At 37.8% G+C, this 20094-nt stretch overlaps 1 protein-coding gene across 1 annotated transcript in view; it reads left to right on the top strand.

The window, feature by feature from the left end:
- The window catches only part of AMTN (amelotin), a 49013-nt gene that overhangs the window by 11031 nt on the left and 17888 nt on the right, over positions 1-20094 (top strand). The window contains exon 7 of the mRNA XM_045997367.1: positions 2484-2748. Within this exon, the coding sequence (XP_045853323.1) occupies positions 2484-2748 (265 nt within the window). The remainder of the gene's footprint in view (positions 1-2483; positions 2749-20094) is intronic.

Here is a 20094-nt window from a genome sequence, read left to right as displayed (position 1 = left end):
CTATCCAGAAATTCAATGCATATTTTTAACTTTATATGATTAAAATCTAGGATTATAAATTATTAAAAAGCATATGATGTAGAATAATATACATATTGGTATTTATTGCAGGAAAGATTAATTTTCTTGGCTTAATTTTTTAAATTTTTATAGGAAAGTATGTTCTTTTGTTAGCCCCATAGTGATGGATGAGCTTTTCCTGCACACATGAATAACTAGAGGGCTGAACTAAATAATAAGACTCATCTTACCATTATCAGACACTTCTATACATTGTCCCATAAGTCATTTTTAGGAAAAAAATGACTTGAATTATTGTGGTACCTTAACATGACACTGAAGGTAAGAGTCAAGGCAATATCTGGGAAGACAGGTTTGTTTTTAAATCTTTCTATTGTGAAAAAGGTGGAGATTTGCTAGATTGTTCACAAAATCAAGCAATGGGATTGTTTTGCAACAATGGTACATGAACGCCCACATCTACCACTTATTTAGCCAATTTTGTGTAACAGGCACCTTGGTAGATCTTTTACATACATTGCCTTTAATCCTCACCAAATTACAAGCTACAGACTTTTTTTTAAAGTAAACTATGCCCAACGTGGGGCTTGAACTCATGACTTCAAGATCAAGAGTTGCATGCTCTACAATCTGAATCTGCCAAACACCCCACAAAGCACAGATTTTTAACCCAGCTTTATAGATAATGAAACTGAGGGTCAGAGAACTTAAGCTACTTAGGTCCCAAGGTCAAGAAATAGTAGATTCAGATCAAAAGTCATTTTTCCATCTGCTGTATCAGTGATTCTCAAACTTTTTTTTTTCAATTTTATTTTATTTTTTCAGTTTTCCACGATTCATTGATTATGCACCACACCCAGTGTTCCATGCAATACGTGCCCTCCTTAATAACCATCAAACTTTTTTTTTAAAGTAAAACCCACAGTAACAGTTATTTTTCATGCAGCTAACATACACACACACACACACACACACACACACACTTCCTGAAATAGTATTTACCCTTACCCCATACAATACACTCTAATTTATAGTCTATTCTTTGTGTCTTATTTTTTAATGATAGGCATTACCACCTTCTTTATTTCAAATCTATAAATGCCATGACCCCCTGTTGAAAACATCTATATTCCACTCCTGTCTCTCTCTGGCATAAGTCTAACTGTGGCTATAGTACCTGGTAAATCTAAGACACTGTTTCCCAAACTTTAGTCTTGGACCACCAAGTCAAGACAACTCAGGGTACTGATAAAAAAAAATGCAGATATCTGGGGTGCCTGGGTGGCTCGTTGGTTTAAGCCTCTGCCTTCGGATCAGGTCATGATCTCAGGGTCCTGGGATCGAGCCCCACATCAGGCTCTCTGCTCAGCGGGGAGCCTGTTTCCCCCTCTCTCTCTGCCTGCCTCTCTGCCTACTTGTGATCTCTGTCTGTCAAATAAATAAATAAAATATTTTTTTTTTAAAAATTTTTTTAAAAAAAATTTTTTTTTTAAATTCAGATTTCTGGATCCTGCCCTAGATCTGCTCAATCAGAATCTCTCTAGCAGTGAAGCCTGGGCATTACCTTTTAAACAAACTTTTCAGGCATTTCTTAAACAGGAACCATGCCCAAGGAAACTGACCTGTATCTTAACTGGGAGCCCTCAACCCTTTTTATTCTCTGCTATTCTATTCTTCTTATTTTATTCTCAGTTCTAATGAAAACTGAGGGGTTTCAGAGAACAAGTCCCTGCATGAACTTTCTCCAAATCCAGTTTACACTAAATCATTTCTTCTTAAGACGAACTTCTTACAGTAATTTTTTTCCAGGGAAAAAAATGATAAATGTAGGCAGCAACAACATTTATTTCTAGTATGCAAATCATTGACAGACCTACACAGAGGAGTTCACTGAGTACCCTCAAGGAATACACAAGTTGCTGAATTGACAAGAGAAGTATTTCTGACTGAATATTCCAATGCCTTCAAAAAATAAGTCAAAAGAAACTTGAAGAGATGCAAATCATAAGATGAGGGTTGATTGGCTAATTAATTTTTCTATTAATTTTTAGTTTTTTAAATTACTTTTTAAAATTCTGGGCAAAAGAGAAACTATAATTTGGGTCAATAGCAGAGAGATAACCCAACATAATTGTATGGATTTCCTGCCCTCATTCTACCTCCAAATACACCCAAGATGAACAAATTATTCATTATTCCTTCTCCCACGATTGTGACTTACCCTTTCTGAGAAAAATAAAATATAGCATCGAATTGTAGTCATGAAACCAGCATCAGGCTTGCTCAGGAGAGAGAGGCATTTCTCCTGAAAAATGCCCAATCTTTATTATTTTTCTCTGACTCTATCCTTTCCATCCTACCATTCCTGCCCCAACTTGCTTCCCTCAAAGAAGAAAAGGCTAGTTGACCAGCATTAAAATGTGTCCTTTTGACTTTGTTTGCCTTTTCTTTTCCTCTTCCAGCCGGTGGCCCCACAAATTTTCACAGGACTCCTTTTTCAGCCACTGTTCCCGGGATCCATCCTGCCTACCAGTCCAGCTAATCCAGATGCCCAGAATGGAATCCTTCCTGCAGGACAAGCCAGAGTGAATCCTGCCATCCAGGGAACTCCAGAGGGTTTTTCCACAACTCCCAGCGACATAGACGATGACTTTGGAGTGACCGCCCCTGCAGGCATCCAAAAGGGCATGCACACCACCCAGGAAACCACCACTGGGTCTCCAAATGGTAAATTCTCTGAGCCAGGAAAATGCCTCAGGAAGGTCACCTGCAGCGTGGAAACAGTTCTTTGTCTTGCCTTGCCCAATACAAGTCCTAATAAAAATCAAGGCTTCCCTTTACTTAACACTCATAATCAATTCCTGCAATGTGAGGGAATACTTTTACTGGGCCACTAATCCTACCATATCAACCCAGAAAGGAGACACTTAATTGCTGGCATAACGTATTTTCTATCTTAGGTTGGATAGAGACGTCTTTGAAAACAGACTGTGCTCTCCTTTCCTCCTCTTCTTCTGACCCCCAAACATATGCAGGCCCACAAAAGGCAAAGTTAATCCATCATTATATTCTTGTCCACTCACTGATCATGGATGAGCCTAAACCTTCCTAACATAGTGTTGCAAGCAGCCACTAGTCATAGATGGGAGTTAGCACAGTAGGGAAACACATGTGCCATTCTCTTGAGGTGGGACTTAAGAAATGTGGCAAAACTAAGCTCCTTAAGCACCAAAAAGCAGAAATAATCATTGAACATGCAGGGATGTCTAGAATCAATGTCCTTGGAAATAACAAAAGAATGATTTGATGTTGATACTCTTGCTCTTAGGAAAGAAATTTGATCTCGAGTTAAAATGTTTAAATCCAATATACTTTTACCTACTTTTAAAAAATGTTTTATTTTCTTCCAGGAATTCAGTAAGCTGTTTCAAGTTTTTTCAACTAAGCCTCCGCCCATGTGGTGATATGTGAGAATCTTCTTCACTGATCATGTCATGGAGACACACTAGAGATTATCAGAAGAAACTCTTAGTTTACCTAACCTTCTTGAAATTTCAGAAAACATACTCTTCCTGGAGATGAACGACTTCTGAAAAAAATAATTAAATGGATAAATTTGCCTTTGAAATGTAACATTATGCCACCTTGGACCTGGAAGATAGACATATTAAACATATTTTGAAACTGACCCTTTCTCTTCTTTGGGGATAGAACAGCAGACCCTTGCAGAAACTACATTCCCCAAGGACACTTAGATCCTGCTGCAGATGGAGGCCATTCTTTGGAGTAGTGCTCCCTACGGAGCACTGCAGTCATGGATTGGATATTCAGCAATGTAAGGATAATTTCTGATTTCTTCAAAACCAACAAATCACCCACTCTCTCCCATAAACTTTAATTTTCTATAAACACATCTAAAACAGGAAGTGGAAACAAAGAATTATAAATCATACGGCCTGGCCTCGGGTTGCTTATAAACAGAATTGGTGATTTGGGCATGTAATGCTTGATTTGGGTATATCTAAAACTGAGAGATGACGTGAAATAAACACGAAGGTGATTCTCTTGCTCCATGTATCTAAAAAGTAGAATTTAATCCTATTGAAGTTTCTCACTCAGACAATTGCAGTTCATTCAGAGTGGGAAGGGTCTGTCACAACTCCAGTAGAACTTTCACCAAGGAAAGACAAGGATAGGTTTAATTACATTCCTCCGATATTTGAATCAGCCCCATCAGTATGGAACAAATCCAAATATACACCCACAAAATATATTCCATGTTAAGTTTTTCAGGTAAAGATTTCCTAATGGTTAAACATTTGTTAGCCACAGTGTTTCAGATTTGCAGAATCTGAATGGCGCATTCATGATTTGTCAAGATTTTCATGGCCAAATGAGAGTAAATCAGAATTCAATTTTCCAAAAATATTTTTTCCATTAGTGTCATGTAATACTAATTAAAAGTGCTATCAAAAGTTTTCCTAGGGGTGCCTAGGTGGCTCAGTCAGTTAAGCATCTGCCTTTGGCTCAGGTCATGATCCCAGGGTCCTAGGATTGAGTCCTGAGCCAAGAAGGGAGCCTGCTTCTCGCTGTTCCCCCCTTCTTGTGCTCACTCTCTGTCTCTCTGTCAAATAAATAAAATCTTTTTTAAAAATAAGATTTCCTAGATGACGCTTTATCAAAAAAAATTCTCTCTGAGCCTCATTTTTCTCATCTATATGATGAGAACGAATACTCTTTTTATAAATGTCCCACAGGTTAACACAATTATCAAAGTAGGTAGTGCCTTCAGGTGCTCTGCAAATTCTGCACCACTATCGAAGGTCATTTTATTGACTTTCAGTAGCCTTCTAACCAACTGAAATTACCTGTCCTTCCAGCCCTACCCTTCATTCCTGTACTTCCTCACTGGACTTTAATTACTAGTTTAGGTGTATAATTACCAGCTAGACCTTCTAGTCCAGGTGTCTTCCTGGAGCATGCTACTCCTGAAGGAATTTGAAGATTTTCCAAGAATTAGAGGCATGGTTTTGAGGGCACAATCTCCATTCTTAACCCCCATGTGTGTACTTTCCAAAGACTGACCTTGCCCAAGAATGTCTCTTCTTCCTTCTCTCCTTATGTAGCCTCTTTTCCAATGTCATCAAAAACAAAAACAACAACCCTATGTCTCACCTACCATAGATCTTACTGTGGAAAATTAGTCATTGAAAATTTCCAAGACACAAAACAAATGAAGAATTCCAAATATCAGTGCTGGTGTTGAGAATGAAAATAACTTTTTGCAACTCAGTAGTTTCTCATTCTTAGCTTTCAACAAAATTAAATGAAGACCTAATGGAATTATCAGGTAATTAATCATTGAGAACATTTTCGATGGTAGAAACTAAGAATGCAAAATTAAAAATGTTTAGTTATTCATTCATTTAAAGATATCAGTAATAAATTACATGTTGATACAAATAACACATTTTTACATTAAAAATACTGTTTTATAAAATTCAGTGAGAATGCTTAATTTAGTTAACAAAGTTTAGTGAGAAAAATGGGTTTACCTTTGAAATCTCCCTCATGTCTGACTTAATAGAAGATAGGATTCTCATATTTGCTTCTGCATTCAATCTGTACCTACCACAATATCACAGGCTGCTGGAAAATTCCACTATATACTCTTCAGAAATGAGAATGGGAGGCAATATATGATCTTTACATTATTAGAAGAGTAATTTAATCCATTGATACACCAAAATTTTATCAGGGACCCCCAAGAATCCTCACCACACTTTAAGAATAATGTTGAGCAATGTTGCATCCATTTTTTAAAGACTTGTCCCTGGAAATATACTGAAAATACATGGTGATTGGTCACATGTATGTGACTTCCAACAGAAGCCTTCTTGCTCTTATTGTATTGCTTCAGTCTGTGCCCTACAAATTCATTATGATACAATCAATTTCATTCTATTCCCACCAAAAAAAGGAAAAAAAACTACAGTAAATGTGTAAATGCATGCACTGCAATATAGAATATATTCCTGGCAGAAGAGATCTTCCCTCTAAACAAGAAACCAATGAAAACTGAGACCTCCACTTGCAACTTTACTGTCTGATTGGTAGAATTTTCCACAGACCAGCTTCTGGCTGTAAATATTATATAGAGCTTTCTCCTCTCCCGTTACCACATACTCATGCTTCCAAGCACCATGAGACAAGTTCATATTTCAATACCAACTCTTGCCTTTCACTCTGGTGTCCCAACATTTGTTGGGGTGGGGGGTGAGTATTCCCAAGAGCCACTTCTGAAATGAAACAACCAGAGCAATTTCATTATTCATAAACCACATAAATATACTCTGCTAAACCTAATTTCAATGTGTCCCTAAATCAGCCTATCTTAGGCAGATCCCAAAATTGCCTGTGATCACCCCGGTGCCATTTGACAGAAGATAGAGTAAGACAAAAGGAAAGCCAAGGTGGAGAGAATCAGATGTTTTCACTGGTTGTGGTTAAAACATCTTGCTATTTCAAGAGCTGCAAAATATAAGACCCTCTGAACACATTACTAGCATCCTCTTAGGGCCTTGGATGGATCCCATTCAAGTGAAGAGCACTAAAACTTAAACTTAAACTTCATTACCTCCATCAGAAATACATCTCTGACTCCCCACATCTACTCAGATCTAGACAAGCTCTTCGCCCTGTATTTTGTGTTATTTTTACATTGATCCTCTTTATGTCCTTATTAAAAGGCAAACTGTCATCATAATATCTATCTTGTTCTAGTTGACAAATCCTACTTAGAGCCCAAAGAAGGGGGAAACAATATGTACTATGTGGAATTCTATGTGGAAAGTACAAAATATTTTTAGAAAACTGAATTCTAATTTACTCTTGACATGATAATGGATACCAAAGTCTAAAGAAATAACATCCAATAGAAATACAACATGACAAGATGGTGGAGAAGTAGCAGGCTGAGACTACATCAGGTAGCAGGAGATCAGCTAGATAGCTTATCAAACCATTGCAAACACCTACAAATCCAACGGGAGATTGAAGAGAAGAAGAACAGCAATTCTAGAAACAGAAACTCAACCACTTTCTGAAAGGTAGGACTGGCGGAGAAGTGAATCCAAAACGACAGGAAGATAGACTGCGGGGGGAGGGGCCGGCTCCCGGCAAGCGGCAGAGCAACGGAGCACAAAATCAGGACACTTAAAAGTCTGTTCCACTAAGGGACATTGCTCCAGAGGCTAAACCGGGGTGAAGCCCACGCGGGGTCAGCGTGGCCCCAGGTCCCGCAGGGTCACAGAAGGATCGGGGGTGTCGGAGTGTTGCAGAGTTGCAGGTATTAGAACAGGGAAGCCAGCTACAGAGACAGAGCCGAGGAGTGAGATCTCAGCTTGAGGTCACCTTGAACCGGTGGCAGGCTGGGTGAGCTCGGAGCGCGCAGCTGGAGGCCGGGGATACGGGAGTGATTGGGCGCTGTTCTCTGGGGGCGCACTGAGGAGTGGGGCCCCGGGCTCTTGGCTCCTCCGGCCCGGAGACTGGGAGGCCGCCATTTTCATTCCCATCCTCCGGAACTCTACAGTAAGCGTTCAGGCTTACTCCCTGAAAAGCTCCCGAAAGCAAACCCAAGCAGATTACTTAGTCTGGCACCCAGTAAGGGCGGTGCAATTCCGACTCAGACAAAGACACTTGAGAGTCACTAGAACAAGCCCTTCCCCCAGAAGATCAACAAAATATCCAGCCAGGATGAAGGTCACCTACCAAGGAAAGCAGGTTCAATACCAAGAACAGCAGCGGAATTCCAGAGCAGGAGAAAGCAAAGCACAGAACTCATGGCTTTCTCCCCATGATTCTTTAGTCTTGCAATTAATTTAATTTTTTTCCATTTTTTTCTTCTTCTGCTAAATTTTTTTTAACTTTTACCCTTTTCTTTTTTAACGTTTTTTAACTAGTTTATCTAATATATTTTTTCTTTCTTTTTTATATTTTTTCTTTATTTTTTTTCTTTTTTAAATTTTTTCCTTTTTTTCTGAACCTCTTTTTATCCCCTTTCTCCCCCCCACAATATCGGGTCGCTTCTGATTTGGTTAAAGCACATTTTTCTGGGGTCTTTGCCACCCTTTTAGTATTTTACTTGCACCTTCATATACTCTTATCTGGACAAAATGACAAAGCAGAAAAATTCACCACAAAAAAAAAAAAAAAAAAAAAAGAGGCAGTACCGAAGGCTAGGGACCTAATCAATACAGACATTGGTAATATGTCAGATCTAGAGTTCAGAATGATGATTCTCAAGGTTCTAGCCGGGCTCAAAAAAGGCATGGAAGATATTAGAGAAACCTTCTCTGGAGATAGAAAAGCCCTTTCTGGAGAAATAAAAGAACTAAAATCTAACCAAGTTGAAATCAAAAAAGCTATAAATGAGGTGCAATCAAAAATAGAGGCTCTCACTGCTGGGATAAATGAGGTAGAAGAAAGAATTCGTGATATAGAAGACCAATGACAGAGAATAAAGAAGCTGAGCAAAAGAGGGACAAACAGCTACTGGACAACAAGGGGAGAATTCGAGAGATAAGTGACACCATAAGACAAAACAACATTAGAATAATTGGGATTCCAGAAGAAGAAGAAACAGAGAGGGGAGCAGAAGGTATATTGGAGAGAATTATTGGAGAGAATTTCCCTAATATGGCAAAGGGAACAAGCATCAAAATCCAGGAGGTGTAGAGAACCCCACTCAAAATCAACAAGAATAGGTCCACACCTCGTCACCTAATAGTAAAATTTACAAGTCTTAGTGACAAAGAGAAAATCCTGAAAGCAGCCCGGGAAAAGAAGTCTGTAACATACAATGGTAAAAATATTAGATTGGCAGCAGACTTATCCACAGAGACCTGGCAGGCCAGAAAGAGCTGGTATGATATATTCAGAGCACTAAACGAGAAAAACATGCAGCCAAGAATACTCTATCCAGCTAGGCTATCATTGAAAATAGAAGGAGAGATAAAAATCTTCCAGGACAAAAAAAAACTGAAAGAATTGGCAAACACCAAACCAGGTCTCCAGGAAATATTGAAAGGGGTCCTCTAAGCAAACAGAGAGCCTAAAAGTAGTAGATCAGAAAGGAACAGAAACAATATACAGTAACAGTCCCCTTACAGGCAATATAATGGCACTAAATTCACATCTCTCAATAGTTACCCTGAATGTTAATGGGCTAAATGCCCCAATCAAAAGACACAGGGTATCAGAATGGATAAAAAAACAAAACCTATCTATATGTTGCCTACAAGAAACTCATTTTAGACCCAAAGACACCTCCAGATTTAAAGTGAGGGGGTGGAAAACAATTTACCATGCTAATGGACATCAGAAGAAAGCTAGGGTGGCAATCCTTATATCAGATCAATTAGATTTTAAGCCAAAGACTATAATAAGAGATGAGGAAGGACACTATATCCTACTCAAAGGGTCTGTCCAACAAGAAGATCTAACAATTTTAAATATCTATGCCCCTAACGAGGGAGCAGCCAACTATATAAACCAATTAATAACAAAATCAAAGATATACATCAATAATTATACAATAACAGTAGGGGATTTTAACACTCCCCTCACTGAAATGGACAGATCATCCAAGCAAAAGATCAACAAGGAAATAAGGCCTTAAATGACACACTGCACCAGATGGACATCACAGATATATTCAGAACATTCCATCCCAAAGCAACAGAATACACATTCTTCTCTAGTGCACATGGAACATTCTCCAGAATAGATCATATCCTGGGTCCTAAATCAGGTCTCAACTGGTATCATAAGATTGGGATCATTCCCTGCATATTTTCAGACCATAATGCTCTGAAGCTAGAACTCAATCACAAGAGGAAATTTGTAAAGAACCCAAATACATGGAGACTAAACAGCATCCTTCTAAAGAATGAATGGGTCAACCAGGAAATTAAAGAAGAATTGAAAAAATTCATGGAAACAAATGATAATGAAAACACAATGGTTCAAAATCTGTGGGACACGGCAAAGGCAGTCCTGAAAGGAAAATATATAGCGGTACAAGCCTTTCTCAAGAAACAAGAAAGGTCTCAAGTATACAACCTAACCCTACAAGTAAAGGAGCTGGAGAAAGAACAAGAAAGAAATCCTGAACCCAGCAGGAGAAGAGAAATCAAAAAGATCAGAGCAGAAATCAATGAAATAGAAACCAAAAAAAACAATAGAACAAATCAATGAAACTAGGAGATGGTTCTTTGAAAGAATTAATAAGATTGATAAACCCCTGGCCATACTGTTCAAAAAGAAAAGAGAAAGGACCCAAATCAATAAAATCATGAATGAAAGAGGAGAGATCACAACTAACACCAAAGAAATACAGACAATTACAAGAATATACTATGAGCAACTCTACACCAACAAATTTGACAATCAGGAAGAAATGGATGCATTCCTAGAGACATATAAACTACCACAACTGAACCAGGAAGAAATAGAAAACCTGAACAGGCCCATAACCAGTAAGGAGATTGAAACAGTCATCAAAAATCTCCAAACAAACAAAAGCCCAGGGCCAGAAACCTTCCCAGGGGAATTCTACCAAACATTTAAAGAAGAAATAATTCCTATTCTCCTGAAACTGTTCAAAAAAATAGAAATGGAAGGAAAACTTCCAAACTCATTTTATGAGGCAAGCATCACCTTGATCCCAAAACCAGACAAGGATCTCACCAAAAAAGAGAACTACAGACCAATATCCTTGATGAACACAGATGAAAAAATTCTCACCAAAATACTAGTCAATAGGATTCAACAGTACATTAAAAGGATTATTCACCATGACCAAGTGGGATTTATTGCATGGCTGCAAGTTTGGTGCAACATCTGCAAATCAATCAATGTGATACAACACATTAATAAAAGAAAGAACAAGAATCATATGATCCTCTCAATAGATGCTGAAAAAGCATTTGACAAGGTACAGCATCCCTTCCTGATCAAAACTCTTCAAAGTGTAGGGATAGAGGGCACATACCTCAATATTATCAAAGCCATCTATGAAAAACCCACCACAAATATCATTCTCAATGGAGAAAAACTGAAAGCTTTTCCATTAAGGTCAGGAACACGGCAGGGATGTCCATTATCACCACTGCTATTCAGCATAGTACTAGAAGTCCTAGCCCCAGCAATCAGACAACAAAAGGAAATTAAAGGCATCCAAATCAGCAAAAAAGAAGTCAAACTATCACTCGTCGCAGATGATATGATACTATATGTGGAAAACCCAAAAGACTCCACTCCAAAACTGCTAGAACTTGTACAGGAATTCAGTAAAGTATCAGAATATAAAATCAATGCACAGAAATCAGTTGCATTTCTCTACACCAACAACAAGACAGAAGAAAGAGAAATTAAGGAGTCGATCCCATTTATGATTGCACCCAAAAATATAAGATACCTAGGAATAAACCTAACCAAAGAGGCTAAGAATCTATATGCAGAAAACTATAAAGTACTCATGAAACAAATTAAGGAAGACACAAAGAAATGGAAAAATGTTCCATGCTCCTGGATTAGAAGAATAAATATTGTGAAAATGTCTATGCTACCTAAAGCAATCTACACATTTAATGCAATCCCTATCAAAATACCATCCATTTTTTTCAAAGAAATGGAACAAAGAATCCTAAAATTTATATGGAACCAGAAAAGACCAAAGGAATATTGAAAAAGAAAGCCAAAGTTGGTGGCATCACAATTCCGGACTTCACGCTCTATTACAAAGCTGTCATCATCAAGACAGCATGGTACTGGCACAAAAACAGACACATAGATCAATGGAACAGAATAGATAGCCCAGAAATAGACCCTCAACTCTATGGTAAACTAATCTTCGACAAAGCAGAAAGAATGTCCAATGGAAAAAAGACAGCCTCTTCAATAAATGGTGCTGGGAAAATTGGACAGCCACATGCAGAAAAATGAAATTGGACCACTTCCTTACACCACACATGAAAACAGACTCAAAATGGATGAAGGACCTCAATGTGAGAAAGGAATCCATCAAAATCCTTGAGGAGAATGCAGGCAGCAACCTCTTCGACCTCAGCCGTAGCAACATCTTCCTAGGAACAACGGCAAAGGCAAGGGAAGCAAGGGCAAAAATGAACTATTGGGACTTCATCAAGATCAAAAGCTTTTGCACAGCAAAGGAAACAGTTAACAAAACCAAAAGACAACTGACAGAATGGGAGAAGATATTTGCAAACGACATATCAGATAAAGGGCTAGTATCCAAAATCTATAAGGAACTTAGCAAACTCAACACCCAAAGAACAAACAATCCAATCAAGAAATGGGCAGAGGACATGAACAGACATTTCTGCAAAGAAGACATCCAGATGGCCAACAGACACATGAAAAAGTGCTCCACATCACTCTGCATCGGGGAAATACAAATCAAAACCACAATGAGATATCACCTCACACCAGTCAGAATGGCTAAAATTAACAAGTCAGAAAATGACAGATGCTGGCGAGGAGGCAGAGAAAGGGAAACCCTCCTACACTGTTGGTGGGAATGCAAGCTGGTGCAACCACTCTGGAAAACAGCTTGGAGGTTCCTCAAAAGGTTGAAAATAGAACTACCCTATGACCCAGCAATTGCACTACTGGGTATTTACCCTAAAGATTCAAACATAGTGATCCGAAGGGGCACGTGCACCCGAATGTTTATAGCAGCAAATTCTACAATAGCCAAACTATGGAAAGAACCTAGATGTCCATCAACAGATGAATGGATAAAGAAGATGTGGTATATATATACAATGGAATACTATGCAGCCATCAAAAGAAATGAAATCTTGCCATTTGCGATGACGTGGATGGAACTAGAGAGTATCATGCTTAGTGAAATAAGTCAATTGGAGAAAGACAACTATCATATGATCTTCCTGATATGAGGAAGTGGAGATGCAACATGGGGGGTTAGGGGGATAGGAGAAGAATAAATGAAACAAGATGGGATTGGGAGGGAGACAAACCATAAGTGGCTCTTAATCTCACAAAATAAACTGAGGGTTGCTGGGGGGAGGGGGTGTTGGCAGAGGGGGAGTGGGGTTATGGACATTGGGGAGGGTATGTGCTATGGTGAGTGCTCTGAAGTGTGTAAACCTGGTGATTCACAGATCTGTACCCCTGGGGATAAAAATACATTATATGTTTATATAATGGGAAAAAAAATTTTTTTTTCATTTTTAAAAAAAAGGAAAAAAGAAAAAAAATCTTTAAAAAAAATAGACCAATATCTAGTAACAAGATTGAAGCAGTGATCAAAAACCTCCCAAAAAACAAGAGCCCAGGACCTGACGGATTCCCTGGGGAATTCTACCAAACTTTCAAAGAAGAAATAACACCAATTCTCCTGAAGCTGTTCCAAAAAATTGAAGCAGAAGGAAAACTTCCAGACTCTTTTTATGAAGCCAGCATTACCCTGATCCCCAAACCAGGCAAAGACCCTACCAAAAAGGAGAATTTCAGACCAATATCACTGATGAATATGGATGCTAAGATTCTCAACAAGATCCTAGCAAAAAGGATCCAGCAGCACATTAAAAAGATTATCCACCATGACCAGGTGGGATTCATCCCTGGGTTGCAAGGATGGTTAAACATTCGCAAATCAATCAATGTGATAGAACAAATCAATAAGAGAAGAGACAAGAACCACATGGTCCTCTCAATTGATGCAGAAAAAGCATTTGACAAAATCCAGCATCCGTTCCTGATTAAAACACTTCAAAGTATAGGGATAGAGGGAACATTCCTGAACTTCATAAAATCTCTCTATGAAAGACCCACAGCAAATACCATCCTCAATGGGAAAAAGCTTGCAGCCTTCCCGTTGAGATCAGGAACACGACAAGGATGCCCACTCTCACCACTCTTGTTCAACATAGTATTAGAAGTTCTAGCAATGGCAATCAGATAACAAAGAGAAATAAAATGTATCCAAATTGGCAAGGAAGAAGTCAAACTCTCTCTCTTCGCAGATGACATGATTCTTTATATGGAAAACCCCAAAGACTCCACCCCCAAACTACTAGAACTCATACAGCAATTCAGTAACGTGGCAGGATACAAAGTCAATGTACAGAAATCAGTGGCTTTCTTATACACTAACAATGAAAATACAGAAAGGGAAATTAGAGAATCAATTCCATTTACTATAGCACCAAGAACCATAAGATACCTGGGAATAAACCTAACCAAAGAGGTAAAGGACCTGTACTCGAGGAACTACAGAACACTCATGAAAGAAATTGAAGAAGACACAAAAAGATGGAAGACTGTTCCATGCTCTTGGATTGGAAGAATAAACATTGTTAAAATGTCTATACTGCCTAGAACAATCTATACTTTTAATGCCATTCTGATCAAAATTCCACCAGTATTTTTCAAAGAGCTGGAGCAAATAATCCTAAAATTTGTATGGAATCAGAAGAGACCCCGAATTGCTAAGGAAATGTTGAAAAACAAAAACAAAACTGGCAGCATCACGTTACCCGATTTCAAGCTTTACTACAAAGCTGTGATCACCAAGACAGCGTGGTACTGGCATAAAAACAGACACATAGACCAGTGGAACAGAGTAGAGAGCCCAGATATGGACCCTCAACTCTATGGTGAAATAATCTTAGACAAAACAGGAAAAAATATTCAATGGAAAAAAGACAGTCTCTTCAATAAATGGTGCTGGGAAAACTGGACAGTGATATGTAGAAGAATGAAACTTGACCATTCTCTTACACCGTACACAAAGATAAACTCGAAATGGATAAAAGACCTCAACGTGAGACAGGAATCTATCAGAATCCTAGAAGAGAACATAGGCAGTAACCTCTTCGATATCAGCCACAGCAACTTCTTTCAAGATATGTCTCCAAAGGCCAAGGAAACAAAAGCAAAAATGAACTTTTGGGACTTCATCAAGATCAAAAGCGTCTGCACAGCAAAGGAAACAGTCAACAAAACAAAAAGGCAACCCATGGAATGGGAGAAGATATTTGCAAATGACAGTACAGATAAAGGGTTGATATCCAGGATCTATAAAGAACTTCTCAAACTCAACACACACAAAACAGATAATCATATCAAAAATGGGCAGAAGATATGAACAGACACTTCTCCAACGAAGACATACAAATGGCTATCAGACACATGAAAAAATGGTCATCATCACTAGCCATTCAGGGAGATTCAAATTAAAACCACATTGAGATACCACCTGACACCAGTTAGAATGGCCAAAATTAGCAAGACAGGAAACAACGTGTGTTGGAGAGGATGTGGAGAAAGGGGAACCCTCTTACACTGTTGGTGGGAATGCAAGTTAGTGCAGCCACTTTGGAGAACAGTGTGGAGACTCCTGAAGAAATTAAGAATAGAGCTTCCCTATGACCCTGCAATTGCACTGCTGGGTATTTACCCCAAAGATACAGATGTAGTGAAAAGAACGGCCATCTGTACCCCAATGTTTATTGCAGCAATGGCTACGGTCGCCAAATTGTGGAAAGAACCAAGATGCCCTTCAACGGATGAATGGATAAGGAAGATGTGGTACATATACACAATGGAGTATTATGCCTCCATCAGAAAGGATGAATACCCAACTTTTGTAGCAACATGGACGGGTCTGGAAGAAATTATGCTGAGCGAAATAAGTCAAGCAGAGAGAGTCAAGTATCATATGGTCTCACTTATTTGTGGAGCATAACAAATAACATGGAGGACATGGGGAGATGGAGAGGAGAGGGAGTTGAGGGAAACTGGAAGGGGAGATGAACCATGAGAGACTATGGACTCTGAAAAACAGCCAGAGGGTTTTGAAGGGGCGGGGTGGGGGGGGGGAGGTTGAGGAACCAGGTGGTGGGTAATAGGGAGGGCACGTACTGCATGGAGCACTGGGTGTGATGCCAAAACAATGAACACTGTTATGCTGTAAATAAACAAATAAAAAAAAATAGTAAAAAATGCCAGAAAAAAAAAAAGAATTACAACACGAGCCATACATGTAATTTTAAATTTTCTAGAAGTCACATAAAAGGCATAAAAAGAAGTAGGCGAATTTAATTTTGATAATACACTTTACTTAATGCAATGTATATAAATATTATAATTTGACATACATGAAATACAAAAAAAATAATTATCTGCTTTAGATTCTTTTGGGGGGTTCTAAATCTTTATAATCAGATGAGTATTTCCATTTACATCTCAGTTTAAACTAGTTACACTTCAAGTGCTCAGTACCATATGTGGTAAGTGGCTACCATATAGGATAGTGCAAGTCTAGATTTAGGGAAATAGCCACAGGTTAAATGTGGAACTCCCATTTAACTGATGAGAAATCTAAAGCTTGATAGAAGTCACGTATCCAAGGTCACAGAAGAGCGAGCATTTGGTGGAGATGGCATTTGAACTTGGGTTTGCATAATAAGTTACACAGTTGAGAGAAATTTTTTTAATTTCCAAAAATAAAATTTAATCAATAATGCTAGAGGAAAGACCAAATCATCTTTCTATTCTCTCTATAAAAAAAAATGATACTATAAAAATCATTGCCACATAAAAGACAAAAAAAGTCTGAGATAAATAAGGATGATCTTTTCAGCAATGGGGCTGGAGCAACTAAGTTATCCATAAGCAGGAAAAAAATTAGACACTGACCTTACAACTTTCACAAAAGTTAACTCAAAATGGCTCATATACCTAAATATAAAATGCAACACTATGAAATTCCCAGAATATAAAAGCAGAAAATCTAGGTGACCTTGGGTATGGTGATGACTTTTTAGATACAACACCAAAAGAGCTATATGAGAGAAAAACAATAAGTTGAACTTTCATTAAAATTAAAATTTTCTGCTCTGCAAAAGACAATGTTAGAAGAATGAAAATACAAGTGATAGACTGGGAGAAAATAGTAACAAAACTGATAAAAGACTGTTATCCAAATTATACAAACTACTTATAAAATTCAACAATAAGACAACAATCCAATTTTTTCATGGACAAAACTTTGAACAGATATTTCACCAAAGAAGGTATACACATACCAAATAAATATATGAAAAGAGGAAAAGCTCAACATCATATGAATGAAATTACAAACTCAAAAAAAAGTAAGACAGAACTACATGCTTATTAGAAAGGCTAAAATCCTCAACATGGATAATACCAAATACTGGCAAGTATGTGAAGCAACAAGAAATCCTATTCATTGCTGGTGGGAGTGCAAAATGGGATCGCCACTTTGGAAGATAGGTTAGTTGTTTCTTCCAAAACAGCATATTCTTAAATGATCCAGCAATTGGTATTTACTTAAATGAGCTGAAAACTTAAGAATCTTCATACAAATGTTTATAGCAGTTTTACTCATAATTGCCAAACTTAGAAGCAACCAAGATGTCCTTCAGCAGATGACTGATAAGCAAACTGTCGACCAGCCATATAATGAAGTGTTCTTTGGCTATTAAGCCATGAAAAGCTAACCTTTTGAAGGAAACTTAAGTAAAAGAAGCCAATCTGAGAAGAATAGATACCATGTGATTCCTGCTGGATGACATTTTTGAAACAGACAAAACGATAGAGACAGTAAAAAGATCAGGATTGTAGAGGTTCAGAGGGAGGGAGGGATTACTAGGTGGATCACAGAGGATTTTTAGGACAATGAACCTATTCTTTATCATAAGAGATGATAGACACATGTCATTAGGTATTTGTCAAAATCCATGGAATTTACAGCATAAAAAGTGAACCCTAATGTAAACTATGGAATATAGTTAATAAAAATGTATCAGTATTGGGGAGGCCCTGGGTGGCTCAGCCAGTTAAGCAACCAACTCTTGATTTCAGTTCAGGTCATGATCTCAGGGTCATAACATTAAGTCCCACATTGGGCTCTGTGCTCAGCAGGAAGTCGGCTTGAGATACTTTCCCTCTCCTGCCCTCACACACACTCTCTCTCAAATAAATAAATAAATCTTTTTTTTTTAAGTATCGGTATTGGATCATCAATTGTAACAAATGCACCCACCAATGTAAGTTATTAGTAATAACATTAATGGTTGGGGTGAGGGGAAAAGGACAAATGGGAACTTTCTCTTTTATGCCCAGTTTCTCCATAAACCTGCCACCTCTTTAAAAAGGGTTTATCAATGTTTTAAAGATACCAAGAAAACATTTGTTGATATTTTAAAATATTAACCCACAGGTTTGCAAATTTATCTGGTTTGGTAGAAATGATCAGGCCAAGAGATAGAAAATACCTCCACCTAGTGGTCCTGAGACAGAAAAGCTAAAAGTGTAGCGAACCAATAGCTCTTTCAAGGGAACAAGGCACTTTTAGAAAAAAAATTTAGTCTCTAATGTGATAGCCATCCATAAAATCCAGTTAGAACTCACATAGTCAGAAAGAAGGTAAAGGGAAGACAACACCTAAGGAAAATCAGAGAATGTATGAGCAAAATAAGTGTTTGATGCCTTATACCGTGTGTGTGACCTGGTAAAGAGGAAACAAAATTCCATAACTCCTCCAACTATCTAAATATCCCTTGGGTAGGAAGACCCCTGCAGGTCAGGAAAAGAAATCACACTAAAAGAGCATAAACAGTGAATCCTGGAACACTACATCAAAAACTAATGATGTATTGAATGCCGACTAACATAGCACAATAAATAAATAGGAAAAAAATTTTTAATAAAAAAATAAAAGAGCCACAAAAAAGGCAGGCTTATTCTCCCAATGACACATTGGCAGACCTCACCTGTAAGCATCCAATCTAAGGTATTAGAAGCCATATTCAGGAAATTTACCTAACAACCTAGGTTGAACGTTCAATTATTAATATAATTAAAACTTAAAATTTGTGAAACTGAAACTGTATACCTAGCATGAAATGAAGGTGTGAAAGATTTTAGACCAACACATAGGACAAATAATTATAATTATTTATTTCAGACTAAAACTTAAGAGAGAGAAGCAAACCAAGAAGCAGAAGCTTAAATACAGAGAACAAACTGATGGTTACTGGAGAGGTGGGTGGGGGATGGGTGAGACAGGTGATGGGGATTAAGGAGGGCGCTTGTGATGAGCATCAGGTGATGTATGTTAGCGTTGAATCACTATTTTGTACACTGAGACTAAAATTACATGTATGGTGATTAACTGGACTTTAAATAAAACTTTTTTAAAAATTTAATAATTGAAAAAAGAAAGAAAAAACTAGTTTGAATTAAATTTCCTTTAAATTTATAACCACAAGAAAACATCACATTAAGAACATCTCAACAAGTCGTGAATTTATGTCCCTTCTGGAATCTACAAAACATTTTTAGAAACTAAAAAGCCTATACCATTTTATTTTAGTGTCCCTGTGTATCTGAGAATAAGACAATTTGAAAAGTCATAGAAGACAATCATGGAAGGAAGTTAGCACATATAAAATCACCTTCTTCGATCTGCAGATAATCATACTCCTTCCCACCACCATTCCAGGTGGATAGTCACCACCGGTTGGGTGGATGCATTCATGTTGCAAGCTGTATCGTCAGCACCCTGGGGGCAACTTCCTGAATGGCCATATGTATTTCTGAAAACTCTCAATGTCACCCTACGTTCTAACTCTCTGACCTATGTTTCATTTATTAGGGCTGGGTTTTTATGCTTTGTTTTGTTTTGTTTAGGTGTATCTAATCTGCAGCTGAACCCGTCCATTGTTTTCTAATGCCGTTTACTGACATTTTCAGTTGTAGAATTTCTGTTTGGCTCTTCTTGAAATCCTCTATACCATCTTTATAGTTTCTAGTTCCTTGACAAATTTTTCAAGCTTTGTTTTTATCTCTTTGAGTATTGTCTTAGTTTTTTCAAAACAAACTATAATCCTAGTTATAGTGATTCTAATTTGATCTCTCCTATTTTGTTTTTTTCACTTTCTTACTCATGTGATCTTGCCTCCTATTGAATCAAGTTATCTTTGATAGCATGTCAAA

This window comes from Meles meles, chromosome 2 (assembly GCF_922984935.1).
Source record: "Meles meles chromosome 2, mMelMel3.1 paternal haplotype, whole genome shotgun sequence".
NCBI classification, from domain to species: domain Eukaryota; kingdom Metazoa; phylum Chordata; class Mammalia; order Carnivora; family Mustelidae; genus Meles; species Meles meles.
The sequence above is the reverse complement of the archived record's forward strand: the minus strand, read 5'-3'. Positions and strand labels throughout refer to the sequence as shown.